The sequence below is a fragment of the Euleptes europaea genome, chromosome 7 (genome assembly GCF_029931775.1).
Source record: "Euleptes europaea isolate rEulEur1 chromosome 7, rEulEur1.hap1, whole genome shotgun sequence".
In the NCBI taxonomy this organism is placed as follows: Eukaryota; Metazoa; Chordata; class Lepidosauria; order Squamata; family Sphaerodactylidae; genus Euleptes; species Euleptes europaea.
The window spans coordinates 80,679,890-80,707,693 of record NC_079318.1 but is presented as its reverse complement, the minus strand read 5'-3'; the positions used below and the strand labels follow the sequence as shown (position 1 = coordinate 80,707,693).

The 27,804-nt window shown below is 47.4% G+C and overlaps 2 protein-coding genes across 2 annotated transcripts; both read right to left on the bottom strand.

Annotated features, from left to right (window-relative positions):
- Nucleotides 1–10,867: 10,867 nt before the first annotated feature.
- Nucleotides 10,868–16,222, bottom strand: FAM89B (family with sequence similarity 89 member B). Its single transcript, XM_056853717.1, has 2 exons — nt 15,962–16,222; nt 10,868–11,233 (listed from the first exon to the last, which is right to left on the bottom strand). The coding sequence occupies exons 1-2, from the start codon at nt 16,217–16,219 to the stop codon at nt 10,949–10,951; spliced, it is 543 nt and encodes a 180-aa protein (XP_056709695.1). The 5' UTR covers nt 16,220–16,222; the 3' UTR covers nt 10,868–10,948.
- Nucleotides 16,223–21,036: 4,814 nt separating this feature from the next.
- Nucleotides 21,037–24,561, bottom strand: ZNRD2 (zinc ribbon domain containing 2). The gene is made up of 4 exons (XM_056853715.1): nt 24,502–24,561; nt 24,179–24,330; nt 22,237–22,321; nt 21,037–21,421 (listed from the first exon to the last, which is right to left on the bottom strand). Exons 1-4 carry the CDS (start codon nt 24,554–24,556, stop codon nt 21,045–21,047), a joined length of 669 nt encoding a protein of 222 aa, XP_056709693.1. The 5' UTR covers nt 24,557–24,561; the 3' UTR covers nt 21,037–21,044.
- Nucleotides 24,562–27,804: the final 3,243 nt, after the last annotated feature.

Here is a 27,804-nt window from a genome sequence, read left to right as displayed (position 1 = left end):
TTTCCTGCTGCCCTCAACTTTTCCTAGCATGACTGTCTTTTCTAGTGAAAAGTGTCTTTCCCAAACTTGGTGCCTGCTAATGAGTTTTCTGGTGGCCGTTTGCTTCCTCCCCACCCAAAGCAAAGGCTCAATCCTGATTTTCTTCCACTTCGTTCGAGTAGGAGATGCTTTTGAAGAGCCCATAAGGTATCATCTTTGCAGGGAGCATCTATTTGGATACAGCTGCCTCCATCACAGCAGGACACTTGGCTCAGAACTTCCTCAGATTTTTTTTTAACTGGACCCAGCCCCATGGCAGCCATTTTGTGACTGGTCCCCTCATTACAGCCATTTTGTTGTGGTACCCACTGCCTCTTCAACAAGATTGGGGAGCCCTGTTTTAGCAAGTTTCTCTTGATTGTTTTAAAGTCTTTTTTTTAAGAGGTTTGAAAATCTTCCCAATTATAATCTGATGGTGTTAACTTGTTCCCAGTTTTTATTCTGTTTTTGCTGCTGCTTTTATTTGTTATTTTAATGTTACCTATTTTCCAAGCATGTGGAATGTGTATGAAGGGGGTACTTTTTTTAAAATTAAGATGTAAAAGCTTAACCCGATGGTACAGGGTGTGACCTTTTTCACCCAAGAATGCCATGTAAATCTTCCAAGGCTTGCATTGTCTTAATGCCAGACGCAGTTACCCAGATGTCTTCTGTCCTGTTTGGTTTCTTTTCTTCCAAGCCCATAGCATATGTGGCTAGGGTTGTCAACTCCAGGTTGGGAAATACCTGGAGATTTTGGGGGTGGAGCCTGAGGAGGGTGGGGTCAGGATAGGGTAGGGACTTCAATGGGTTTTTTTTTTAATTGTTTTATTTATATAATTGGAGGGTACAGAAAGGGGGGGAAAAAGGGAAGGGGTAAACGTTATTTTTGTAAAAACAATACAGTATTATAAAATATTTCTGAATAAAACATAATTACAGAGTATCTTTAATTTGTTAAGCTTGAGTCTGATTGATTTCTAGTCTTTAAAAATTTATATTCTACTTAGCAGTTGATTAAGGTATTAGCTACCTTTTATGTAAGTATAAAAAGACGCCCACTTCTCCTTAAATTGCTCAATAGGTTCACTAGGTTTAGGATTTAATTCAAAAGTCATTTTGGCCATACTTGCATATTCCAAAAGTTTTTCTTTCCAGGCGTCAATTTCAGGTATATGAGTTTGTTTCCAGGTTCTTGCTAACACTGTTCTGGCAGCTGTTGTAGCATATTTGAAAACGTCATGTGATTTCGAAGGTAAGTTTGGCGGCACTAAACTGAGTAGATAAAATTTGAAGTGTAAACTTCATATCTAACATCAACTGTAATTCTCGATGAATTCTTTTCCAGTATAGTTGTAATTTTGGACATGTCCACCAGACATGAAAGTAAGAACCGTCTGTCACTTGACATTTCCAACATGCACCTTTTTTCCCTGGAATTGTCATCTGGGAAAGCATATTTGGAGTCAGATACCATCTGTAAAAAAATTTATACCAATTTTCTTTCACTTCTTGACAGACAGTATATTTCAATTCAGTAGTGCAAAGTTTTTCCCATATGTCCATATTGATCATTTCTCCAAAATTTTGCATCCACTTTATCATATTTGTTTTCACTTGTTCTTCTTCTGTATCGTATTTCAGGAGGAGCTTATCAATTTTCCCTAATACGTGTGAATCATTTTTAAATATAAACTGCTCAAATTCTGTTAATTCGCGAAATGGTTGAGGGTATAGACAGTCTTTTTGCAGATTGGACCTCAATTGTAGATAAGTTAACCAGTTCAGCTTTTGAAATTTTTCTTGAAGTTTTATCATAGTCTTAATTTCTCCCGTAGATTCTATCATATCATTGTAAGTGAAGTGGACACCCGGTTTCAGTTTAACATTGTCGTGATAAGCTTCGGTTGGAGACATTATGGATGGCAGAGAAGGGCTTATTCTCTTTTTGTATCTTTTCCACACTTTCAATAACGCTGTTTTAACATCACAATCTTCTAATACTTTGTTTTTTTGAATTTTGGTTTTTGAATCCCACAAAACTTTATGGAAACCTTGTCCCAAATCCGCCCGCTCTAAATTAACATGTCGGCTTTTGGGATGTTTTATCCATTCTGTTATCCAAGTTAAACAGGCAGCATGGTAGTATAATTTAAGATTAGGCAATGCCAGCCCTCCTCTTTTCTTTTCGTCTTGAAGGACTTTGAATCTAACTCTCGTTTTTTTTCCATTCCAAACAAATCGGTTGACTTGTTTTTGCCAGTTTTCTAGTGTCCTATCGGGGATGTCAATCGGCAAAAATTGAAATAAAAAATTTAGTCTGGGAAGCACATTCATCTTTATTGTCGATATCCTTCCTATCCATGAGATGTTCATTTTTGACTATAAGCTCAAATCTTTTTCTATTTCTCCCCAAATTTTCAAGTAATTTGACCTTATAAGTGTATTATTTTGTGGGGATATGTTGACACCCAAATATTTCACGGATTCTTTGGTAATTCGACTTCCGATGATATCTTCAATATGCTTATCTTCATCTGTTGTTAAGCTGAAAGTCAAAATTTTCGTCTTCGTTTTGTTAAGTTTATAACCGGAATATTTTGCATATTCAATGAGGTGATTGTAAACATGTGGAAGTGTTTGTTCAGGGTTTTGGCAAATTAGGACAACGTCGTCTGCATAGCTTTTGATTTTGTGTTCTTCATTTTCTATTGTTAAACCTTTAATTTTTGGGTCGTTTCTTATGTAATTTGAAAGGACCTCCATTGATAAGTCGAATAGAAGTGGAGAAAGAGGACAGCCTTGTCTTGTACCTTTTGTAATGTTAAATTCTGTCGACAGAAGGTGGGGTCAGGATAGGGTAGGGACTTCAATGGGTTATAATGCCATAGAGTCCACTTTCTAAAGTGGCCATTTTCTCCAGGCGAACTGGTCTCTGTTGCTTGGAGATCAGTTGTAATCCAAGATCTCCAACCGCCCCCTGGAGGTTGGCAACCCTATATGTGGCACACTATTCCCCCACGTACCACATCATTGCACAAGGGGCAATAATGTGTACGCTAGCTTGCTCTGAGAAACATGCTGGATGCCCTCCTAGAGGTGAGTAGAGAAAGTGGATACCACTAGGGTTGCCAGGTCCCTCTCTGCCACCAGTGGGAGGTATTTGGGGCAGAGCCTAAGGAGGGCAGGGTTTGGGGAGGGGAGGCACTTCAAGGCCATAGAGTCTAATGGCCAAAGTGGCCATTTTCTCCAGGTGAACTGATCTCTATCGGCTGGAGATCAGTTGTAATTGCAGGAAATCTCCAGCCGCCACCTGGTGGTTGGCAACCCTCGATACCACAGTGTTCAACCTGTGCAGAGGTAAGAGCTGGTGGTTGAGAGCTAGAATGAAAACCAAGGTCACACAATTTATGCGAGAGCTTTGAAGGGAGATCCACTTGGAGAACAGCCCTCTCCTGCGTGCCCCACCCAGGGTAAACAGGGCCTCCCTGTGACTCAGCCTGGCTACTGCCAACTGCTCTCACTGACTCAGCAGAAGAGCTCGGTTGTCCCCGGGGGCAATACTTTCAGACGGCTTTTACCCAAGTGGTGAAGGGGAGCTGGAGACACTGTGTTTTTCTGCTGAAGCTAGACAAGAACGAAACAAAGGGTTTTAGCGAAGGAAGGTGCAACTGGGTGAAGCCGACGGAGTAACTTCCTAAGGGCAAAGAACAGTTCGGCTGCCAAGGGGAGGGCGTGGAGTTGCTTGTCGGTTTGCAAGAAAAGGCTGCACAGCATAAGTCTGTGCATGGGAGGTTGCTCTGGACTTGGGTTTCACTTCTGCCGAGGGCTCATGGCAGTGATCCTCAATGTGGTGCCCAGTGGTGGGTTTCCTGATGTTTCTTTGTTGTTTGTTTCTTCCCCAAAGCCAAGAGCCAGTCCTGGTTTTCTTCTGCTTCACTGGAATAGAAGGCACTTTGAAGATAGGGTTGCCAGCTCCTGGTTGAGAAATACCTGGAGATTTTGGGGGTGAAGCCTAAGGAGGGAGGGGTTTGGAGAGGGGAGGGACTTCGATGCCATAGAGTCCAATGGCCAAAGCGGCCCTTTTCTCCAGGGGAACTGATCTCTGTTGGCTGGAGATCAGTTGTAAGAGCAGGACATCTCCAGCCGCCACCCGGAGGTTGGCAACCCTATTTGAAGAGCCCAGGAGGTATCATGTTTGTGTCTGCAGAGAGCATTCAGAATCAGGTACTTCCATCTTAGGAGGATATTTGGCTTGCAGCCTACCAACATTTTGAGATTGGCACCAGCGTTCAGTGGCAGCCATTTTGTGGTGGTGCCACCTCCCTGTTCTCAGCACTCCTACCCCTGCTCCAGAAATTGCATTCCAAACCTACTAGGGAGCCTCTCAGAGCTTGCAAAGACTATTGGGGAGCAGTTGCCAGTCCTGACTGCCACCATAATAGAGGGCATCTCTGTAGGCCAGACACTCAGCACGGCTGGTTTCAGTAAATACTTAAATACAAATACTAAAGGGGGCACAGACAATTTTAGCCTTGAAGTAAATCAGAGAGTTAGGGTTTATATCAGTAGATCCAAGGAGTAATCATGGGCAAGTTCAGCCGAGGTGCAAGGAGTCCATGACAGAAAGGAAGGCATAGTAGCAAAAATGTGTTAAACCGTACATGTATCTTTATTGGATTTATTTGAGAATATCTGAGTATAGATAATTTTGTAGGATGTATAGATAATTTTGTGGGACTGCTCTACTACTAGGTTGATACCTGAACACATAGTATATGAGAGACATATACTAACCAGTATTACAACTAGAACCAATCTGACCAGATGTTTGAGTAACTGGTAATAGATTTTATAACCTATACACATGCATGGTTGGGTTTGAACTGTTTGTATATGTATTTATTTATTTATTTCTGTAAATGTGTGCAGACTTAACGTGTTTTAATTAACCACTGATGAAGGCCCAGTAGGCCAAAACACGTTTGGTATGTGGTTACAGAGATCAACCCTAGGAAATGCCATTGTGCTATTTTAATGTTTTTAGATATTTTCAACCTTTACTTAGTGCTTCTAATAAATTATATTTTTAGTATTTATACACACACACACACACACACACACACACACACACACACACACACACACATATGCCCTGACCTGGATGGCCCAGGCTAGCCTGATCTTGTCAGATCTCAGAAGCTAAGCAGGGTTGGCCCTGGTTAGTATTTGGATGGGAGACCACCAATGAAGTCCAGGGTTGCTATGCAGAGGAAGGCACTGGCAAACCACTTCCATTAGTCTCTTGCCATGAAAAACTCAAAAGGGGTCACCATAAGTCAGCTGCAACTTGAAGGCACTTTACACACACACACACACACATATATATTTTCTTTCTACCCAACCTTGGGTACCCAGCTTCATTAACAAAGATCCTTGCCTTGTACACCTACTGCTGGGGCTAAGCAATATATTCGACTCTTGTAAAAGCAATCTTTACCTTATAATAATTATTCACAAATGGTATTTTAATATTTGTTTAAGTTAGCATATGCATATGTTGAAAGGTAAAGTGAAAGCAAAGATTTTTTGCTCATCGTTGTGCTGTACCTGAGATGAACCTCATAACTGTCACAGTTCACCGCTTCCCAGTAGCAGATTGCTACTGAAAAGCTAAATACGAGCCTAACACCGCCATCCCAAACAGAGTTAACTCTAAGTCAATTGAAGTAATTAGAAAGGGTGTAACTAGGGTTGCCAGGTCCCTCTTCACCACCGGTGGGAGGTTTCTGGGGCGGAGCCTGAGGAGGGTGGGGTTTGGGGAGGGGAGGGACTTCAATGCCATCAAGTCCAATTGCCAAAGCGGCTGTTTTCTCCAGGTGAACGGATCTCTATCGGCTGGAGATCAGTTGTAATAGCAGGAGATCTCCTGCCACTGCCTGGAGGTTGTCAGCCCTAGGTGTAACTCTTGCTTAGGATGGCTCTGCTAGACTGCTTAAGTGCAAACCACTGTCTTTATTATCCTGACCTGACAGAAGCCGTCCCGGAACGGGCCCACAGGGTTCCTGCCAACTTTTCAGGATGGGCCATTTGGGTAGAAAGAATCCAAGTGCAGAATGCACATCATGTATGTTGTGAAGGGATGCTCTCCAGAATAGCCTTGTCTCTCTTTTGAGCGCACAAAGGGACCTTCCTGTTTACAGGCTGCTGAGTATCATAAAAAGTCATGTGGTGGACAATAGCCACATGTGCTGGCTTGCTTCAAGTCTTGCTGGTTGTTTTCCCCCCTCCCCCCTCTTGAAGCGCTATAGTTCAGCAGTTAGATCACACGCTTTGCATGTGGATGGCCCCAGGTCCCTGCCTTGTTCTCTGGTAGAGGGCTCTGCCAGTCAGAGCAGACAAAACGGGGGTGTTAAATGGCTTAAAGGAGCCAGGTAGGCTGTGTTATAATAACAACAACAATAATAATTTATTTTTACCCCACCCTCCCCTGGCCAGACCCGGCTCAGGACAGCTAAAATCACAGCCATCATCTGATGACTGCTGTAGTCAATGGTTTTGCATAGAAAGGTCACAGATAATCTTTTGTATTTTGTGGCTCTTTATCCTCACATTTAACAATCCCCCGCCCTGCGTGTGTTTGTGTATTTGTGTGTGTATGCCTGCTGATCTTTTCCCCACTGGTTTTTTAAATAATAAACTTTGGAAGATTAGCTAGTCTAGAAACGAGATCAGACGAGATTCTGAAGTCTGGATGGCCCTTCAGAATTTTCCTGAAGTGGGGCCCTGCCCTGTGCAACCAGGGTGAAGGCCCCCCGTGGCCTGCGATTGGGGGCCCAGCCGTTTCTGACATCAGTGGTAGCGCCGGCAGCTGTTTTGCAACTCCTAGTTTAAAAGAATATTCCAGTTACCAAATGTAAACAAATTAGATCAGGCCCAGAGAAATGTCATTGGTCAGGTGGAAAGCTGTTACCAACAAGCTGTCTCGTGGTGGCGTAGGTGGACAGAGAGCTAGGAAAATATTTCTACGTTTTAGGAGCCTGCCGCTAATGTCTAGACAACTGGCATAGATGCACAAAAACTCTTGTGCAGGTAGGTTTGAGAGTCATGTGTTCATTCCAACACAACACCATTTATGCATGGGAGGTTTTGGCTTGGATTTGCCACTCTCCAGATGCACATTTTCCCCATCCAGATTCTTAAAATTCTGCTCGGGGATTTATTTTTGAGTTTTGAGAATTCAGATGGGGAACATGTGCATCTAGAGAGCAGCAAATCCAATGGCCAAAGTTTCCTGTAACTCCTGTGAACATAAGTTTGAAGAGGGTTGTTTTGTCTAGACTCTTTGAGACTCTGATCTTTCCTTCCTCTACAACCAGCTTTCATGTTATAGACAAATGAAAGCAATCTCAGCTTTCTTGGCCAGGGAGGTGTGTGTGTGTATATGTAGAACTGACGGAGTGGTGGAGGAGAGGAAGTCGCTGGTATTTTGGTTGCATCAAGAATTGGAGGAAGCAGGAACCCCGGGGAAGCCCTATTGTTGGGGGAATCTGAAAACCAGACAGAATCTGGCAGCCTTGCAAACAGGAAGCTCAGAACAATGGCTGCCTAACTTGAGAAGGAAGAATCCTGGTCACCCAGGGGGTGGTGGAAGAACAGCTTGATTAGAGCCAGAGCTCCTTAATGCTTAACAGTTCGAGACGTTTTCTCTTGTGGTTGTTTTTCATTTCTTCCTTTGCAAATGAAGTCTCCAAGACTGGGCAGGGGTGGAGGGGGAAAATGTTAACCCTTTCCTCCTGTACTGTTTTTTCACTACGAAGACCCCGCCCCCCCAAACTATTTCTGTCCTCCCTGGGGGTGGGGGGAAATATGCATTTCCTTGACAATGACTACCCACAGTTCTGGGGTAGCTTATTCCAGTGCGAGAAAACAACAGAGGGTAGAAAGGATTATAGTTTCTCTCCCCCCCCATTTATGCCAGTTCTCCTCAAAAAGCAATCAAGCACCTACATTTGTTATATTTATTATCCCGCTCTCCCCGGCCTAAACCAGGCTTAGGGAGAACCCTGAAAGAAGTCATTGTCTGTAGTTCAGCCCTTAGTTTCTATAGGAAGGAGAAGCTAAGGACCTAACTCCACCTCCCCCATCTAGGGAGCCCACAAGCACATGTGAGTTCCCCCTGGGAACGTAATACCCACAGGCTTGGGACCCATGTAGACAAGGCTCTCAGTGCCTGAGAAGGGGCTTCCGCTTCCCCACACACACACCATGACATTGTCTCCACCTCAGACAGCTAATGAGGGCTGTTATTTGCCTTCCTGTGGGGTGCCATGTGTGCTGATGCAGTACGTGAAAGTCATATAGTGCACCCCAAGGCCATTTGGGGTGGAAAATGGTGTGCAGTGTGCGGGGTAAAGCTGTTTTTCCTCAAGCACCATGGCTCTGAACCAGAATGGACCTACGCAGGCCTGGGAATTGAGTTCTGAGCAGGGAACTTGCTAACTATCCTTGTAGTGAACCCAAACTGAAGGCCGTATATTATTTAGTCAGGAATCAACTTTGAATTTCAGTGAGAAAGGCAGCCTATAAACTGGGGGGGGGGGTAGTCAGAGAGGGTCTAGGGAGGGCTTTTTGAGAATGGGGGAAGGTAGCGTGAGTGCCACAGAAAAGGAGCCAGAGGAGAGAGAGAGATAGGCTGATTAATGGCAGCCAGACATTGGGGAAGAATTGGATGAGGTAAACCACATAGCCAACTCTCCAAGTGTGTGTGAGGAGATAGATAGAAAGGGGTTTGGGAAGAAGACAGCCTGGAAGGAAGAGGGAAAGGGTGGGAGAGGCAGGTAGAGATATCAGAGTGGATAGTTTCCATTTCAACTTTGAGCAGAAAGTGAGGAAGGGAGAAGAAGAGTTGTTTTTTATATGCCAACTTTCTCTACCACTTAAGGAAGAATCAAACCAGTTTACAATCACCTTCCCTTCCCCACAACAGACACCCTGTGAGGTAGGGGGAGCTGAGAAAGCTCTAAGAGAGCTGTGACTAGCCCAAGGTCACCCAGCTGGCTTCATGTGTAGGGGTGGTGAAACCAATCCAGTTCACCGGATTAGTGCCTGCCGCTCATGTGGAGGAGTGGGGAATCAAACCCGGTTCTCCAGATCAGAGTCCACCGCTCCTACCCACCACTCTTAACCACTACACCACGCTGGCGGACAGGCCTCAGCAGAGCACAGAAGGTGGAGAAGAGACATTTGGGAGGGATCCTACATCTTCTGTGGATGGGGGGATCATTGGTGTTGCTTTGCCAGAGGGAAGGAGAAAATGAATTTGTGATAGATGAAAGCAGCCAGCTCTTTTGTTCTTCTCCCGAGGTGTTCAGATGTGGGAGATTATGGAGATGTCAAGTGATCCTGGGCTGTGGATGAGAAGAGTGAATTCCCAATGGAGCATTCTTGTGATACTCAAACCTTTGCCAATCTAGACAGCTCCACTTTACCTGCTTTAAATCTCCCATTAGACGGACTTACGGTAATCTCCCTTCAGAATAACATTATCCTTGCACCTGGAAATGAAGCACAACCAGACCTTGGTTTGTTAAAAGGCTGAGGCATTTTATTCCCTAGATTCCTACTGGCAAAATGCCCCATCACAACCAATATATTAAATTAGCCATTTAAGGTTTGTACCCAGTTACAAATGGGAGGGAGAAGAAGGGATTCCCTCTCCTAATCCCAAACCTCATATTTCTAGGCTTGGGGAAAAAAAGTTTATGTATAATTAAATATTTTAAAAGAGGCCAGTTTTGGGTAACATGGCCGAGGCACTAATAATTAATCCAGCCAATGCAACTCTGCCTAGAAAAATCTAGCAAATAAGCTTCGTGCACAGCAAGTCCTACCCAGTACACTGTTCCTGGATGCTTCCAGCAGAAGGGATAGGAGAGAAGGAAAGGGGAAATTGAGCTCAGCCCCTCCAAAATTGAGGGAGCGGGTTGGGGGAACAACCGGGCAGCAAGCTAATCAGGGCTGGTAGAGAGGAATTTTGAGCTGCTCCAGCCTGAAATCGCATCAGTAGAAGGACCTGCAGGAATCAGGGCAATCTGTGAGAAGATGGAGCCCGTGAGATCCATTCCTCGTAAACAAGCAGGGAGCCACAGTCATGGCCAGACAGGCCACAACTGTTTCCTCAAATATATTAATTCCCCAGTTAACGGGAGAGGTTCATGCACATCTGCACCTATTTTTCCCCACCCAATAAATGTTTATAAAACAAAGAACTTCTGTCTGGTAGTGTTCTCACAACACTATGTTAGTCAGGACCCCGTCTATAGCTGTTGTTTTCCTTGCCCTATTCTATTGGTGCTGCAGGCATTTATCTCTGCCCTGGAGAACAGGAGGAGTCATACTGGACTCCTGAACTGTCCACACAGAAAAGTCTCTCACTTTCTCTCAGAAGAAAAAGAAGAGTTAGCTTTTATACCCCGCTTTTCTCTACCTTTAAGGAGTCTCAAAGCGGCTTACAATCACCTTCCCTTCCCCTCCCCACAACAGGCACCTTGTGAGGTAGGTGGGGCTGAAAGAGTTCTGAGAGAACTGTGACTGGCCCAAGGTCACCCAGCGGGCTTCATGTGGAGGAGTGGGGAAACCAACCAGATTCACCAGATTACAGTCAGCTGCTCTTAACCACTACACCATGCTGGTTCTCACAGAAGAAAAACCAATTAAATCCCACTGGGTCCATCCAGTGGTAATAAAACACTAAACTACAGCCGGTTACGTGCAAACCGTACAGCATGTTCATGGACAGTTCCCAAACCAGCCACAAACTGCCTGTGTCAATGGGTCTCATTCCCCAACCCTACAAAAAAGATTCCTAATGTACTGTCAGATTTTCTACCAAGTCACAGGGAAAGGCAATTCCGTGGCAGAGGCCACCTCAGATGGTGATATGGAAGGAGTCCTGCAGCCACTGGTCCCGAGAGTTCTGGGGCTGCAGAAGACGGAGTCGCTGACCCAAGGCATTCTCCTTATGCCCATCTGGGCTAGATGGATCCACCTCGAAGTCTTCCTCCTCATCAGAGAAGCCGTTTTCAGCAGCCAGACTGCCTTCAGAGTGCAGTGAGGATGACATATCCTGAAAGAGACCTTTGTACTCCTGAATCGACTCGTACAAGGACCACAGCTGACACAAAAGGGACATGTCCAGTTGCCGGAGCCCCACCTGCCAAAGGCACAAGAGCAAAAAGACTGAGTTATACAACCACCACCTCCCTCATAGAATCACAGAGTTGGAAGGGACCACCAGGGTCATCTAGTCCAAACCCCTGCACAATGCAGGAAATTCACAACTACCTCCCCCAGACCCCACAGTGACAAGGATAATTCAAGCCAGCACCCCTCAACTGCTTGTCCCCTCTGCACCTTAAAGCACCAACACCACGGGTCCCAAAAACCAGCTGCAGCTGCTGCTGGATAAAGTCCCCCAGACATAACATAGCAAAGGTTTTCAGAGAACTGTTTCTACACTGGCTTGGGTGCTACAAAAGCTCCTGTGTGTTGCAGAGGATTCTGAGGAGATCGGCTAGGGAGGCTGCATCTTTGGGCGCTCCCTAGCCAATTGTGTTGGATCTTACTGGTACCCCGCTTGAACTGGGAATGCACTTATAGTCAACATAAGATAAATGAGTGCTAGACGTTTCCCCTGCTTAAATAAGAACTGAGAGGCCCAGTGACAAATTCTGTACTTCTGTGGAATTGCAGAATGCCCATTGCCCCAAGTATTCCTCCAACTCTCAGGAAGCAGGGGACAAGCAACTTTTTCTCATGTCTTTCTTTGTGGATTGCCCAGCAGGAAAGTAAAAAGCTGGGTGGACCTTTGACTTGATCCAACAAATCTATTCCTATGGTCTTTGAAGCAACAGAAACTACAATTTCTCAGAGCAACTGACTTGAGGCCATTTACTCAGACATCTGCAGTGCCAAGTTGAGGGCAGGCAGGGCACATAAAAAGATGCTCCCTGTGGCTATTCCCCTGGAGTCCCATCCTCCCCCCTCAAGCTTCAGTTGGGCCCACTTTAACTACAACACAGTGTTCCTACCCCAGGTCTTCATGCTAAAGGTGTGCTAAACAATAAACACCCAGGCAAAGGAGCCGGGGAGGTGATCCCCTCACCTCCATGCGCTGTGTGAAAAGTGGCAGAGTTCACACGCTCTTCAAGGATCACGGAACAATTAAGACCGTTTAATATGAAACCTGCCACCTTCAGCACAGTCTGGACATCCCGGGCCTGGTTCATACATGCAAGAGACAGTGGTAAAGTGTCCACTTGGCATTAAGAAGGTCCCAGGTTCAATCCCCGGCATCTCCAGTTAAAGGGACTAGGCAGGTAGGTGATGTGAAAGACCCCTGCCTGAGACCCTGGAGGGCTGCCACCGGTCTGAGTAGACAGTACTGACTTGGATGGACCGAGGGTCTGGTTCAGTAGAAGGCAGCGTCATGTGTTCATGTGTGATGTGGCAGAGCCAGGAGCAGAAAAATATATCGCACTATTTCAGTTCTACCTTTGAATGCTCACATAATTTTGCAAAAATGCATGCTAGTAGCAAGCAGGCACATCCCAGAAAAAGGTTCTAGCTACGCCCTATTTGCATGTGGTGTTGATTTTTTATTCACAGGGGAAAATGTTAACATAGCAGAACATTCCAAAATGTGATCTTCCCTCTGCAGTCTGTACAATCCACTCTACCTTCTCAGCATTGTAACCACATTCTCCTGCGTGCGTGAACCAGGCCTCAGCTCTTTGCAAGGTAAAGCTCTCTGGTCTAGTTTGGGCACAAACGACCCTGAAGGGCAGCGTGTGAGTGGACTTTTCAGCAGCGGTCAGGAGGCTGGACAACTCAGACCAGAATAAACGTGTCTGTCCTCAAGGTGCCACAAGACTCCTTGGGTTGTTTCCCCTCTGCGCAGTTGCTTGGTGCTTGCAGGCTTAAAATGGGTTTGGCCAAATGCCCCCTTGCTAGAGAAGCGGCGCTGTCTTTTTGGAAAACGATGCTGTGTCTCTCTGCTGCCCCCTGCTGGAGAAACGCTTCACACATCCTTTTTTTGTGGCTGACAATGTCCTTCAGATGCCCCAGTGCAGACTCAAATATAAGGAAGCTATTCACATGATGCTTTCGATTTACAACGGGGTTTATTGTGTCTGTTGGTTTTGCTGTTACAATCAGCCCAATTCTACATACAAAAAAAAACACACAGAAAGAGAGTGTTTCCCAAGGCCACACAACACATCTATGAGGATCTTAAACTCCAAGATCCAATCTCAGGACCTCTGGCCGCTGCTCCATATCTCATGAAGTGTTTTCCCCTACTTGCTTAAGAGCCACATGTCATCGCAAAATAAGTCTCCCAACAAAAATTCATCACATCTGTATTAGCACAGGAAATTACACCACTGGTGACTAGAAACAGGCCCTTGATCAAATTGTCAGCCGAGGAGCCATTCTGGTGGCAGAAGACTCCTGCAAAGGGTTCTGCTGTCTGTATTTTTGTCAACCCTAAATGAAACTCATCAATGGTGAAAGGGCCTCTGCCTGTAGATTATTTGTGCTTTGCTGGTTGGAAGGAGCGTCTTCTGCCTTGAGGGTGACAAGTCAGAAGGAAAGCTGTAAAATGAATGCTAATTCAGGCTGCTTCCACACTATGACCCTTTTGTGCTGCTGGAGGCATTTTGTTTCTGCACCATCAGCTACAAGCAAAATTGAAACTGGTGTTTCACACCACACTGAATACAATGCTTGAATCCCTAGAAAAATCCAGCGATGCCCCTCTCCACGGTTAAGATCCTATATCTAGATTTGAGTCCAGTAGTGCCTTAGAGACCAACAAGATTTTTGGGGTACAAGCTTTCGAGAGTCAAGCTTCCTTGCCAAGTGGCCTGAAGGAAAAACATCCTGCCCCTTTAAGAGAGGCTTAAGGCATGCAGCTGTTTATGGCATGGAAGTAAATAACATCACCTGGTAAACAACATCCCATTAAGCCTCTTTTAAAAGGAAAGCTAGCATAACAATTTTAAAATTGGCAACCCTAAATATGGGAGGGGCCTAAAAAAATGGCCCTTCCTATCCACATGACGTCCAAAGGCACTTTGACTATGATCTTTCCAAAAAGATAGTGTCAAACCAGGTTTGGGGAAGGTAATAGCAAAGCAGGGGAAAACACAGAAACGGGACAAATAGAGGACAACGTCAATCAGATGCTCTCCAAAACAGTCCTGCACAATGGAAGCCAATGCAGAGCAAAGCAACCCATAAGAATGTTTTTTTTTTAATCCTGTAATCCCAGAACACTTGGGTTTTAAAACTATGCATTTTCTGAGATTTGACAAAGTTTTCAAAATGGTGTTAAAAAAAACTTCACGTATATAACTGTAGAAAGGCTCGTAGACTTGCTGCAAGGCTGATCAAATCGTTCCACCCAAAATTAAGCACTTTGGAGCTCCACTGGTTTCAGTGGAAGAATTGAGCACATGCTGCAGTCTCCTCTTTTAAAATAAATGGGGGGGGGGCCCAGCATGCTGAACTCTGACTGTTAAAAAAAAAAGTCCATATAATCATTTACAACAACTCAGCATGTTCTCGACTGTTTGTAAGCTCAGTCATACATCGGAGGACTGATCATGGATCCACAGCACCCAGTACAGTTTAGCTCTAAGGCTTGCTCAAATGTTGAGAAATGCATTTCATCTCTGAGAAATATGGTGCTATGAGGGGACAAGACAGCCTTTCCCTTCAGTGAACTACAACTCCCAGAGTTCCTTTGGCTCACAATCATGACCAAAAAAAGGCATGTATACTATATGAATTTGTGTGAACACAACAGTGTAACTTATCATGACCTAGTTATTACAATTGGATTTTGAAAGGAAATATATAATACAATATAGTACACTGCCAGCCATCCGGTTTTCTTCTTGATCACTAGGTGTTGTCCTCAGTTTGGAACATCCCCATTCTAGATTTAGATGTTCCCAACTTCATAATCCCCTGGGACAGTCTACTGCCTAGCAGAACTTTCACAGAGTCTCCTACATCTTGTACAGTTCTCCAGGAAGCATCTCTCTGTTCACAGCACATTACCTGCATCTCTCATTCCAAGATATTTGTTATGGGTCAAAAATGTACTATCCAGGGGATGTACACACCATCGCCAGTTTTTGTAAAGTATAAAGTATAATTTTTGGCATGAGAAAAGCTTGACTGTGACCTGTGCACATTATGTGCCTTTGCAAATGTGTGTACATCTATGTGGCTTATTTTGCATAAATGTACTCTGCTTTGTTTGGTCCCAGGAAGGTTCTACCTAGGCACAGAGGGGTTTGGTTTTTTTGGTGTGTGTGTGTGTGTGTGGGTGTTTTTTTTTTTTTTTTTTGCAAATCCATGAGAACGCTGAACTCTGCACCTAAGAACAAAAATTATGCAGTGCAATTGCATGATTTATTTAGATATTATTCAGATATTTATATCCTGCTTTCCTCCCAAAGAGGACCCAAAACAGGTTACAACATCATTCTCCCTTTCTCCATTTTATTCCCAAAACAACCACCCCGCGAGGTGGATTAGGGCGAGAGAGTGACTGGCTCAAGGTCACACAGCACGGTTTCATTTCATAGTAGGGTTTACAACCCGGATCTCCAGTCCCAGCCTGACCTCCCAACAGCAACACCAGGCTGGGAAATGATCCTTGCAGCCCAGAGCGTGGTGTTCAAAACCAGGGCAACCCTTGGGAAGGCTGCCTGCAGTGCACCATCTCTGCAAGACCTTCAGGTACAAGATGGGCACCCACGTGGTTCCTTCTGCTTTCCTACCCTTGCCTCCCTGGTTTTGCGGGCCAACTGATGGGATGAGGAGCGGGGGAGAAGGGGACGGGGGGGGGGAAGCGGGGTTTCCTCACCATCTCCTTGCGCAGCACAGCCAGGGCCGAGTCGAGGTTGGCCGGCTTGCTCCGGAGCAGCCGCTTCTCCGACGCGGCCTGGGACTTGCTCAGGTCGTCCTGGATGCGCGTCTTCTTGCTGTACACTTTCTCGATCTCCCGCCAGGAGCCCCCGCTCGAGTTGAGGATGCCGCTGAGGCCCTTGGGCAGCGGCGGGAGCCCCTCGATGGCGCACACGTCCCCCCCGAGGCTGTCCTGGGAGGCCTGCAGGCAGTTCATGACGGCCCGCAGGCGGGGGGCGCGCAGCCCGCGGCGCTCAAGGCAGCGGAGCAGCAGCACGGAGGGGCCGCGAGGGCCGCCCGGCCCGGGCCATCTACGGAGCCGCTGCGAGGCAGGGTCGGAGAGGGTCCGGGGCTTGGGCCGGCTTGTCTGCCGGCGCGCCACGCTGGACCCCCCGGTCCCTGCGCAGGCGGCGCGTCCTCGGCGACCCTTGGCGGGTCCCCGGAGGACCCCTCCGGCCTCTTCCCCCCCGGGGCTCGGAGGACAGGCTCCGGGGCCGAAGCGCGCGGCTCCCCCGCTCGGCCGCCTGCCTGACCTTCCCAGGCCGGCGCGCGCTCGGAAGCGGCCGGGCTGCCGGCTCAGCCCCGTCGGCGGCGCGTCCTGCTCGGCGCGCCCTTGCGCCGGGGGTGGAGGGGAGCCAGGCCGAAAAGCGGCCCGGGGGCAGGGCCGGAGGACCGAGGCGGGGTCCGAGCCGGCCCACCGGACGCCCCTCGCCTTTGTTCGCGCTGCTGCTGCTGCAATCGCGGCGGCCACACCCGCAGCGCCCCTGCCTGCCTTCGCCTCCCCGGAGCGCGCAAGGACGCGGCTTAAAGGGGCGACGCAGCCGCAGCCGGCAGGAGGGCCCGGCCTGGCCAGGGCGGGAGCTATCTTTTCTAGACCCCGGGCCGAGAGGGGAGCGTCCCCCGGAGCACGTGCAGAGCGCTTTGCGCCAAGACCTCATCGTACCGAGCCGTGCTTCACGCAGACTAGCGTCTCTGAGTCTATAGTTTCACAGAGTAGTTGGTCTGCAGTAGAAGATGAGCTTTCGTGAGCCACCGCTCACTTCTTCAGAGCTGTGAAGGTGCTGCTGGACTCTTGCCCTTTTCTACTACTGCGGACAGACGAACACGGCGACCCACTGCAGTAGAAGAGGTAGATTTGAGTTCAACGGCACGTTCAGCTGGACTCAGACCTGGGTCTGGAGAGTGACTTTCCTTGGCCAAAAGCAATAAGCCCCCAGAGGGATCGGCATGGGCATGGGAAGAATCGGAGGGCTGCTTGGACGGATTTAGAAGCAGGTGCGGCTCACTGCCACCTGGCCTTGGCACAAGTGAAGGCAAAAGAGTGTGTCTCCAGGCCTGAGCAAAACACATCCCTGCCAAAGGACTGGCCGGCATGGGAAGCCAAAGGGGGGGTCATCATGAGAGACTGACATACCATACACACACGAAGTACGAAAGAGACCAGGCTTGGGCACTCAGTTCCATTCAGCCAGGCACACTTTGATCATAGAATCATAGAGTTGGAAGGGGCCACCAGGGTCATCTAGTCCAACCCCCTGCCCAATGCAGGAATTTCACAACTACCCACACACATACCCAGTGACCCCCTACTCCATGCCCAGAAGATGGCCAAGATGCCCTCCCTCTCATGAACCGCCTAAGTTCATAGAATCTGCATTGCTGACAGATGGCCATCTAGTCTCTGCTTAAAAACCTCCAGGGAAGGAGCACTTACCACCTCCCGAGGAAGCCTGTTCCACTGAGGAATCGATCCTATTGGTCACATTGTAACAATAGCAGCTGGTGGAGCAAGACAGATATTTCAGTGGTGTGTGTGTGTGGGGGGGGGGGTAATTTCCAATATCCAGGTGCCCCCTTCGTGATTCTCAGAGCCAAGAATGGGGGTAGGGGTGGCTTGAAATATGGTGGTGGTTTGAAATATGAAGTAGTCACATACAGAGAAGTAGCCACCTCGTGCGATAGATTTGGGGAGCCAAGAAGAATGAGAGTGTAGAATAGTAACCGGGCTTTCACCCAGGACTCAATCCAGCAACAACCCCTAGGAATGAATTCAGACAGCAGGTTTCATTTGGTGCAACTCTCCATGGTGCTTACCCTGTGGTGACTCCAGACATTGTGAAGTGTGAGACAGAAAAACCAGAGTTACCAGAGGGTAACTCGGCCTATTAACAATCTTATTATGTTTTGATCTTGCCTTTCAGGGAGCTCAGGACAGAGCACATATGGCTCTACCCTTCTCCAGTTTTAGCCATACAACAACTTTGTGAGGAAACTTAGGCGGAGAAAGGAATTGGTCCACGGTCACCCAGGGGCAGAGTGGGGATTTGAACTTGGGTCTTTCCACTCCTAGTCTTAACATTTTAACCTCTACATCACAGTGGCTTGTTAAGTATTTGGTCAGGATGATGCTGTAGGCTTCTTTGCAACACCCATTTTACTTACAACTGTACAGGTACACAGCAAAAACAAGCCGCTCTACCAGCCGTCAAATTGTTCATTCCCCCCTTCAGATTCCACAGTGCAACAGTGTGAAGTCTCCACAGCACCCCTGGGCTGTTTCTACTACAACTAAATGCAGTTGTCTACATCTCTCCCTCCAGAATGAAACTTTTATTTTCCCACACCTGCTGGGAGCACTGTTCTCAGGCTTCACCACAGCAGGTAAAGGCCCGGTGAAGGAGCACATCAGCTCTTATTGAAGAAACTTCAGCTGAGCATTCCTTGCTGTTTCCAAGCAATCAGCTGTAACTAAATTCCTGACAACTTGCTGTCTATTCATGGCACCCTACAATCAGCCATCTGGGGGCAGGCTGCTCTCCAACCATGTGGCTAAAAGGCTCAAAACCAAACTGTGCAGCTGTTCCTTCCCCAGGGCTTCAAGTTCAAGGCTATCCAGGTGTCCTTGACCGTAAAATGGCACCAGCCCTCTAGCACGAGCCTGCTCTCGTTGCAGCCGTTTTGACAAGACATAAGCCTATTTTGCACCTGCATGCTTGTGTAGCCTGAGCTTCTGCATGGTGAGGTATGCCAAGGCAGACTTACTTCAGTAGGCTTAGGTACCCCTTGTGTTGGATATAATGAGGCACTACCATTCTCACCCCCCTTTTGGACACACTTTGATGTGGTGAGGGGGCTTGTGTATGTCAGCGAAGCTGAGAGCAATACCATAAGGGGTCTAGACTCTGTCAAGAGGCTGAACTCCTAGCAGTCACTCAAGGCGGAATAGTCACAGCTGAAACACCAGACTAAAATGTGTCCGCCCCCTTCAGGGATCACTGGCCACATCAGTAGAAGAAAACAGTTCCAGTGGTGGTGGAGGAATCCCTGAAGGGTAGCTACCGGACAGTACTGGAAGGTGACACTGATGGAGGATCTTTTGTAGACAACAGCAGTGCCACTTCAGCTAACCTGGTTAGTATGGCGCAGAAGGCGGCAATGGTAAACCACTTCTGACCAACCTTTACCACAAAAACCCTATGATGAGACAATACAAAACAAAAAAAGATACAGTGCTGGAAGATGGTATTAAGGAAGCCACAACCGTCACTTTGCAAGACCTGAGCAAGGTTGTTAACAATAGGATGTCTTGGAGGACACTGGTTCATAGGGTCGCCAGGAGCCTGAAGCAACCTGACAGCACTTAACACACACCATTCTCACCCCAGGTCACCTCTGTTAAGCACCATGCAGAAGCTACACTTGAAAACAAGCTTTGCCGGAGAGAGAAATCCAGCACAGATTTGCTAACAGACTGCAGATCTGGAAGGATGCCAGATGGTCTTTGAGCTCTCATCCTTCTTGTCCGCTGGTGAGCTGGCAAAAACCTTACACACCTAGCTGATGGGATGGGTATGGTCTTGCCTCAAGTGTGTGTTTGTTTTTTCCAAGTGAGGTGAGGAAGGGTAAAGACAGGAAACATTTTATCACTAAAAAGTGGAAAAAATAGTTGAAACTACCCTGTAAATCCTGAAACAGACTCAGAAAAGTGAGACCTAGAAAATATTGTAGGTATGGCATTGGGAAGGGGCTGTGGCTCAGTGGCAGAGTATCTGCTTGACATGCTGAATTTCCCAGGTTCAGTCCCTGGCATCTCCAGTAAGGATCAGGTTGTAGGTGATATGAAAGACCTCAGCCTGAGAACCTGGAGAGCAGCTGCTGAACAGACAATACTTACTTTGATGGACCGACGGTGTGATTCAGTATAAAGCAGCTTCATGTGCTCAATTGACCTGTTTCCTTACATGTCAGGTTTTAGTGTAACAGCCCTGCCTTCACATTCCTGCATCCAGAAATTCCGTACAATTGTATTAAAAAAAATATTTAAGTTGGTATTCTCAAATTTCTCATAATTTGGCTCTTAAGGTTCTAAAGTTGTGTGTTTCTTATACACAATTTTGACCCTTATGTGGCACAGGAACAGTGAAGTAACTTTTGTCCCCCAAAAGCCAAACACAGCCCAACAGCCATGCCTTTGGGCCCCCAGGTGCCCCCTCCTTGCAGTCCCTAGCAGGAAGTTCTCTGAGTTCCTGAGAGGGGGACACCAAACATGGCTAGTGGGGCTACAATAGGCTTTGGTGTGTGTGTGGGGGGGTCACATACTGTGGAAGCCTGCACTGTACAGTTTATTGCAGAAAGGCCCAACACACCCACTCTCCTACCCACCCAAAGATATTAGGAAAAACTTTTAAACAGTAACAGCAGTTCAGTGGTGGAATTGGTTGCTCAGGGATATGGTGGGTTCTCCCTCCTTGGGGGTTTTTAAGCAGAGGCTGGAAGACCATTTGTCAGGGATCATGCAGGGGGTTGGTCTGATGGACTTGAGGACCCTTCCAACTTTGTAATTCTATGATCCTAAATCCCCAATGAACTACCAAAAGCTCCAAGACAACCAGAATGAGGCAAAACAGCATGAGTTTTAATCTGAGTCAGAAGTGCCGTTTTATCTGAACTGCCCAGACTATCGTTTCTAAAAGGGACCCCCTCCCCGCCTTGGTGTTACAGGCATGGCCTCTCTTCCCTTTGTGCCCTAAGACCGAGCTGTCTCACTGCTGCAGTTCCTTGATGCCCTTTAGGGACTCCGCACAGGAGCGGATAAGGGAGCACAGCTGTATGCTCATCTCGATGGAGGTGCTCTGCTGGAGCTCCTGGCCCGCCCAACTGATCTTCTGCAAGATGGCTTCCTCTACTGCAGCCAGGGTGCTGGTGGGGGGTGGCAAGGGAGGCACTGCAACAGGCGCTGGGAGTGCTGGAGCGAGGGCAGATGCTCTGAGTCCTGAGGCTGCCCCTTCACAGTGTTCCGGGCGCGGCACGTGACGGGGAGTCGCCAGGGAGGAGAAGTACTCCGGCGAAGCGACGTCTTCTGGATTGGAGGCCAGCTGGCGTTCACGCACCTGTGACAGAGCAGCTTGGGCATTCAGGGCTAGAGTGGGAGAGAAAGAGCACAGGCATGATCCCGAGGGTCTTGCTCCCCCATCCTCTGCTTGTATTACCAGCCTGTCTCTTGCAAGCATCCCAATGGGAAACCAGAAAGGCAGTAGTACTGGAGGATCCAGCCATAATTTATCTGCCTTTTTCAAGTGAAAGTTTTTTTGTCCATTGTATGCAAGCCCCAGCGCTAAATTTTTGTCAGGAATATTATCTGGTATTAGTACACATTCGGATGCAGAGTAAATTATATTTCTGTTATTAGATATTGATGCATATGCATCATACAGAGTCTTTTTGTTTCCTCTTGCAGCAAAGAAAATGTCTAACGCGGTATCGGAATAAGCAGCTACTTTTCTTTTAAATTGAAATGTTTTAGTATATCTCATTATTTAATATTTTACTTGCTAATCTATTGTATTTGTACTTTATTTATTTGTTTTAGCAAATTGTGATGGCCAATGGCTATATACAATAAAATTTTCACATGCTTGCAAAGGCATATCCCATGAAATGCAACGATGAATGCAGGCTCAGTTGCAGTTGACAAAGCATCAGAACATGAATATGGGAACAATAGCTGCTTTTTTGTAGCAACAATGGGCTTTAAACTTGCATTCAAGATCCCAGAAGTTGAGTCGGAATAGTGAACCAACTTCCAATGTAGCAGTCCCTGTTCCACTCCAATAGAGGGGAGGGAGAGAAATCCCACTTTCTGACTGAGGACTCCAATTCTTCCCAGTCAATTGACTGAGGAAGTAGCCATTAAACTGGAACAGCAACAAGCTCTCTGAGCTCCCATGGACATACCTGGATTGTCTTTGTCGACATCAGAAGTAAGTTCTTGGCAGGCAACGCAGTATAATTTCTTCTGTTTGTCTTGCAGCAAAATTGTCTGGAGGGACACAGCAGTTTGTCAGAGTTTACCGAAGGAACACAACACATGTGAAACAAATTTAACAAGCTAACTGCACCCTGGATGACAATGTCAAGCGTAGATAACAACTTGCAAGACAACATCTTATTGCACACCCCGGTGAACAGGCTGCATGCTGAATTAACAAAAGTTGTCAAAGGATGTCAAGGGATAATGAAAAAGGCAAGAGACCCCCTGCACTTCGAAATGTGTGCGTGAAATCCTTTCGTGCCACTCACCCAGGGCATGGGCTACCCTGTCAGATACATAATCTTTAACTCCCTGGGAAATGTCAACATTTTATGCTTACTGGATACCAATGAGTTACCCCTTCTTGCAAAAGGACTCCATTCCTCAATACTTTCAGGGGCAGCCCTCTTCAAGAAAAGGGGCTGTACCATACCATATGTGAAAGTCACAAATGGCATGCAGAAACTCCAGTCTCCTTGAAAATGACTGACATATTCCTTCTTTACCTCACCAGCCTCCCCCACATTAAGGAACACTGAAAAACGATTCAGTGTAATACTGCATTCTTAATGCAAGGGGAAGGAGGAAGGTAGCATGGTTTGGCCAATCTCATAAGATCTGGGAAGCTAAGCAGGGTCGGTATTTGGGAGACCACCAAGGAAGACTCTGCAGAGGAAGGCAATAGCAAACAACCTCTGCTTCTTACTTCCCTTGAAAGCCCCTTGCTGGGGTCACCGTAAGTTGGCCCTGCACAGTATTGCCTACCAGAGGGATTTCCAGGGCTACTTTGCCCCTCTTCTCCACGAGTATGGCTTGGAGTCCTTTTTTCCCAGGGCTTGCAGAGAAAAGCCTCAGCCTTTATATTGTATGGATTTAACAGCTGTTTCCTACCAGTGCTGTGAAGTCCCAGAACACCAGATAAAGACTTTGAACACTCATGTTGAACACATTAATACTGAATCAGACATTTTATCGATCAAGAGAAGTATTGTCTACTCAGACTGGCAGCAGCTCTCCAGGGTCTCAGGTACAGGTCTTCCCCATCACCTTAGGTCACATCATCTTATGAAGCGGTCTTTCCCATCACTATTACCTGATTGCCTTAACTGGAGATACTGGAGATTGAACCTGGGACCTCCTGCCTACTGACAGATGATCTGTCACTGAGCCACAGCCCCTCCCTCCTATAACTTCCAACAGGCTCCAGTCCCCACCCCCTCTGTGATTCACACCACAAGGTTCCCACAGACCTCACAAGGTCCTCTTACTTCCAGGTATCAGTGTCTTTGAAGCCAAAGAATGTCCTTCAATGAGGCAACAGGCACTGATGCCTGGAAGTAAGAGGACCTCGTGACATCTGTGGGAAATTGGTGTGTTTCAGAATGAAACCATCTGTATAGGAAGGATTAGGAACATATGCAAGCCAGAATAGTTTGGTGGTTAGAGTGACAGGGGAAATCTGGATTTAGTGCCCACACTGCTACAGAGCCAGTGACTTTAGACCAGTCACACCTCTGGCCCAACCTATTCCTAATGCTGCTCTTATTCCTACATGGAAGAAGGAAGGCCCATGGCTGACAGCTGTTCAACAATGAAAAATGCCGCTTGGGGAGCAGACAAACTCTCATTCCATGGAAGTCTTTAAGGAGAGGCTGGAGAGCCATCTGTCAGGGATGCTGTAGCTGCAGGGGTTGTACTGGACAACCTGAAAGGGATATTCCAGCTATGTAGGCTGGCCTGGCCGCCTGGGAGGAAAAGGGACCTGGAGCGGTGCCCCTCCGCAGGCCCTCAGAAGACGCTTCCGCCCTCAGCACGCGTGCTCCTCACCACTCTGCACATGCCCAGGGGGCACCCTAGCTGCCTTACCCCGCAGTCCTCACAGCAGTCGCCCAGCATGCGGTAGCCCTTGAGCAGGTACTGGCTCATAAGCTTGCTGATCTTGTCCTGTCTCTCACGCCGGGCCTGGATCACCTTGAGCTCCGCCTCGGACGGAGGCTCCCAGTCCGCGTCGTCGTTGCCTGGGTCGGGACACGGAGGAAGGGGTGGGCGGCGGCGATGGAGAAAAGCCAAGGCCCCGCTGCCTTCAAACCTCCCCGCTCGCCCAGGGGAACCGGCCCAAGCGCCAGGCTCGCCTCTCACCAGGCCCCAACAGCCGCGGTTGCCATGGTGACGCCCCCTCCCGCACCTACCTGTCCCGTTCAGAGCCATGTTTTCTCCGCCGCCGCAGCTTCCGGCCTTGGCCATGCCTTCTCCCTGGCCGTCTCTGGCGCGATCCCCGCCCCCAGCGGCCTTTAATCTCTATGGCCCTCAACCATAGAGTCGAACTAGACCAGTCATAGACAGGACTTCCTGGTTCCTTCTGATGCCGCTCTTTTGTTTTCTTCGTCAAGAAGCCGGGAAACGTGGCGGCAACCTACTGATTAGAAATGGTTGGAAACGGGATGTTGGGCTTGATGGTTCAAACCCCCCCCCCCAAGGCTTCAATCTTACCCCATGCCTGCAGAAAGGAGTTCGTGCCCCGCCTCTTCTCATTTTGAATGGGCGGGGGAGTGTGAGGGTTTCTAAATTTCTTGTTTTAATTAGCACACCCATTTCCAACGGAGTCCGTTACAAATTAAACTGGAGTCCAGGGGCATCTTTAAGAATAACAAGATTTGTTTTTAAAGTATTTTTACTTGACAAAAAAGATCATATATGATACACTCCCAGAGAAATGGAAGTCCTAGAGTGATATCCCATCCCCACTGAGCTCCCTTCCTTCCCTTTGCTCTCTCGTTATCACCCTCAAATCTCCGGGGATTTCCCGAGCTGGAGTTTGCAATCCTAGAAGCATGACAAACATCACGTGGCTTGGAGGCGGCTGGCATCCTTCCTTCCTGTCCTTTGATAGATCGGCTGGTAGAGGACTAGATCAAAACAACATATTTGGTGGCTGCCTCATGGAGCATTCTGACCCTGAAGGAGAAGGGAAAGGGCTGGTCTGTGTGATAACTGTAACAAAAATGAGGAACGTGCATACTGGATGGGGGAATACACTTCTAGGTAGAAGTGTGTGTGAACAAAATCTTGGGGTACGGGTGGACCATAGGTTAAATATGAGCGGCCAGTGTGATGCAACGACCAAAAAGGATAATGCGATCTTGGAGTGTATCAATAGAGGCATAACATCCAAATCACAATGTGTCATAGTTCTGCCATACACTGCATTGGTCAGGCCACACCTGGAGTATTATGTGCAGTTCTGGAGGCCTCACTTCAAAAAGGATGTGGACAGAATCTCATGGGTGCAGAGGAGAGCAACAAGGATGTTCAGGGGCCTGGAGATCAAGCCCTATGAGGGGAAAGGCTGAGGGAGTTGGGGGTGTTTAGTCTGGAGAAGAGGAGGTTGAGGGGAGACATGACTGCTTTCTTTAAGTACCTGAAGGGCTGTCACTTAGAGGAGGGTAGGGAGCTGTTCCTGTTGGCAGCAGAGGATAGGACTCGCAATAATGGGTTTAAATTGCAGGCAGAAAGGTACTGGCTGGATATTGGGGGGGGGGGTTTTACAGTAAGAGTTGTTCAACAGTGGAATCAGCTACCTAGGGAGGTGGTGATCTCCCCCTCACTGGCCATCTTTAAACAGAGGCTGGTAAACACTTGTCATGGGTGCTGTAGGCTGATCCTGCACTGAGCAGGGGGTTGGACTATGGCCTGTATGGCCCCAACTCTATGATTCTATAATTAGAGTTACCGACCTCCAGCTGGGGCCTGGAGATCTCCTGGAATTACAACTGATCTCCAGACTATGTAGATCAGTTCCCCTGGAGAAAATGGCTGCTTTGGAGGGTAGACTCTATGGCAGTGATGGTGAACCTTTTAGAGACCGAGTGCCCAAACTGCAACCCAAAACCCACTTATTTATCGCAAAGTGCCAACACGGCAATTTAACCTGAATACGGAGGTTTTAGTTTAGAAAAAAACAACTCATACATTAACATCTTTTGTCTTAAAAGAAAAACACAATAACAAATCTATCCCTATACAAAAAATAGCTAACACTATTAGTTAACATTAAAGAAATGGATATTCCCTGAATCAACAATCTACGGCAGTGATCCTCAGCTGGGGTTCCTTTTGAATTTGCAGACCTTTTGGCCTGCTTTGAAAAAGGCATCTGAGTGCATTTCCTACCTTTGATTCACCTCCGCTGTACATGCGTTGGACCTATCTAGTCCAGCTCCTGTATCTCACAGTGGCCCACATCTATAATAAGGAGGTAGCACATACCCATTAGGGCTAGTAACCCGTGATGGATGTTTCCTGGGGCGATGGTGCGCGTGCCCACAGAGAGGGCTCTGAGTGCCCCTTCTGGCATGCGTGCCATAGGTTCGCCACCACTCCTCTATGGCATGAGACCCTCTTGAGATCCCTCCCTTCCCAAACCCCACCCTTCACAGGCTTCACCCCCAAATCACCAGGTATTTCCCAAGCAGGAGTTAGCAGTCCTAGATCTGTAGCCCCATGGGGACTTTACAGTGTTTTGTGTGTATTGTCTTAGTCCCTGATGGCTGTTATCTTCGCTTGATTGATGGAGGTAGAGGATGAGCAGGTGCTATGCAGCATGAGTCATGGCAAGATGCAAAGCAGTCACTTAAATGAGGGGGAGCGGATTAGTATGTGCTTTAGGCAGGGGTTGTACTGGCTATTTTGCATGCACTACAACAAACACATTTGCACTTTCAAGAACATCACTAGTAAAATGGTGCCAGTTACTGCCAAAGTTCTGTACACCATGCTACAAAGGCACTCTGCCCCCACATGAAACCTTTTAAGCATACGGCCATGTGTGATAGTAGCACCCACCTGAGCGCTTACAGCAAAAATAGCTTGTCTAGGTTTCCAGTTTTCTGTCAACTGGCCAAAATGATAAAATACAGGCTGGGGTTTGGGGAAAAAGACAGGACTTGATAGGGGTTATGTATTGTCTTTCAGACTTTAAGCCCCCCTCAATCACCCAATGAGGTGGACAGATAGGTTTACAATGGAAACCAAATGATATTAATAATCCTCTATTAGGGTTGCCAGGTCCCTCTTCACCACTGGCAGGAGGTTTTTAGGGCGTAGCCTGAGAGGGTGGTGTTTGGGGAGGGGCTTAAATGCCATAGAGTCCAATTGCCAAAGCAGCCATTTTCTCCAGGTGAACTGATCTCTATCAGCTGGAGATAATAGCAGATCTCCAGCTAGTACCTGAAGGTTGGCAACCCTATCCTCTATTAATAAACCTCCGGAACCCATTGCCACAGGCTACTGTATAAAAGGTCACTGCCATGTACAGCTTTGGTTTAAGGAATTACAAATTTAGAAGGATTTTGCGTACACTATCAGCAAGGGCAGCTGAACATTAAGCTTCCATCTCAGGCGTGCGAATTTTTAAAATTGATGTAGCAGACAATAATGAGGGAAAGGGGTTTCTGAACGGCAGCTCCTTTCGCACAGGAGCGCTTGAGAGCGTA

Bases quoted from the DNA above. Each gene is read 5' to 3' on its own strand.
- FAM89B (XM_056853717.1), bottom strand. From the start codon at position 16,219: ATGAACTGCCTGCAGGCCTCCCAGGACAGCCTCGGGGGGGACGTGTGC. The intron at 11,234-15,961 runs GTGAGGAAACCC...TGCCTTTGGCAG, and splicing joins CTGTGCTGCGCAAGGAGATG to GTGGGGCTCCGGCAACTGGA.
- ZNRD2 (XM_056853715.1), bottom strand. From the start codon at position 24,556: ATGGCCAAGGCCGGAAGCTGCGGCGGCGGAGAAAACATGGCTCTGAAC. The intron at 24,331-24,501 runs GTAGGTGCGGGA...GTCCCGACCCAG, and splicing joins CATGGCTCTGAACGGGACAG to GCAACGACGACGCGGACTGG. The intron at 22,322-24,178 runs GTAAGGCAGCTA...GTGTCCCTCCAG, and splicing joins ACTGCTGTGAGGACTGCGGG to ACAATTTTGCTGCAAGACAA.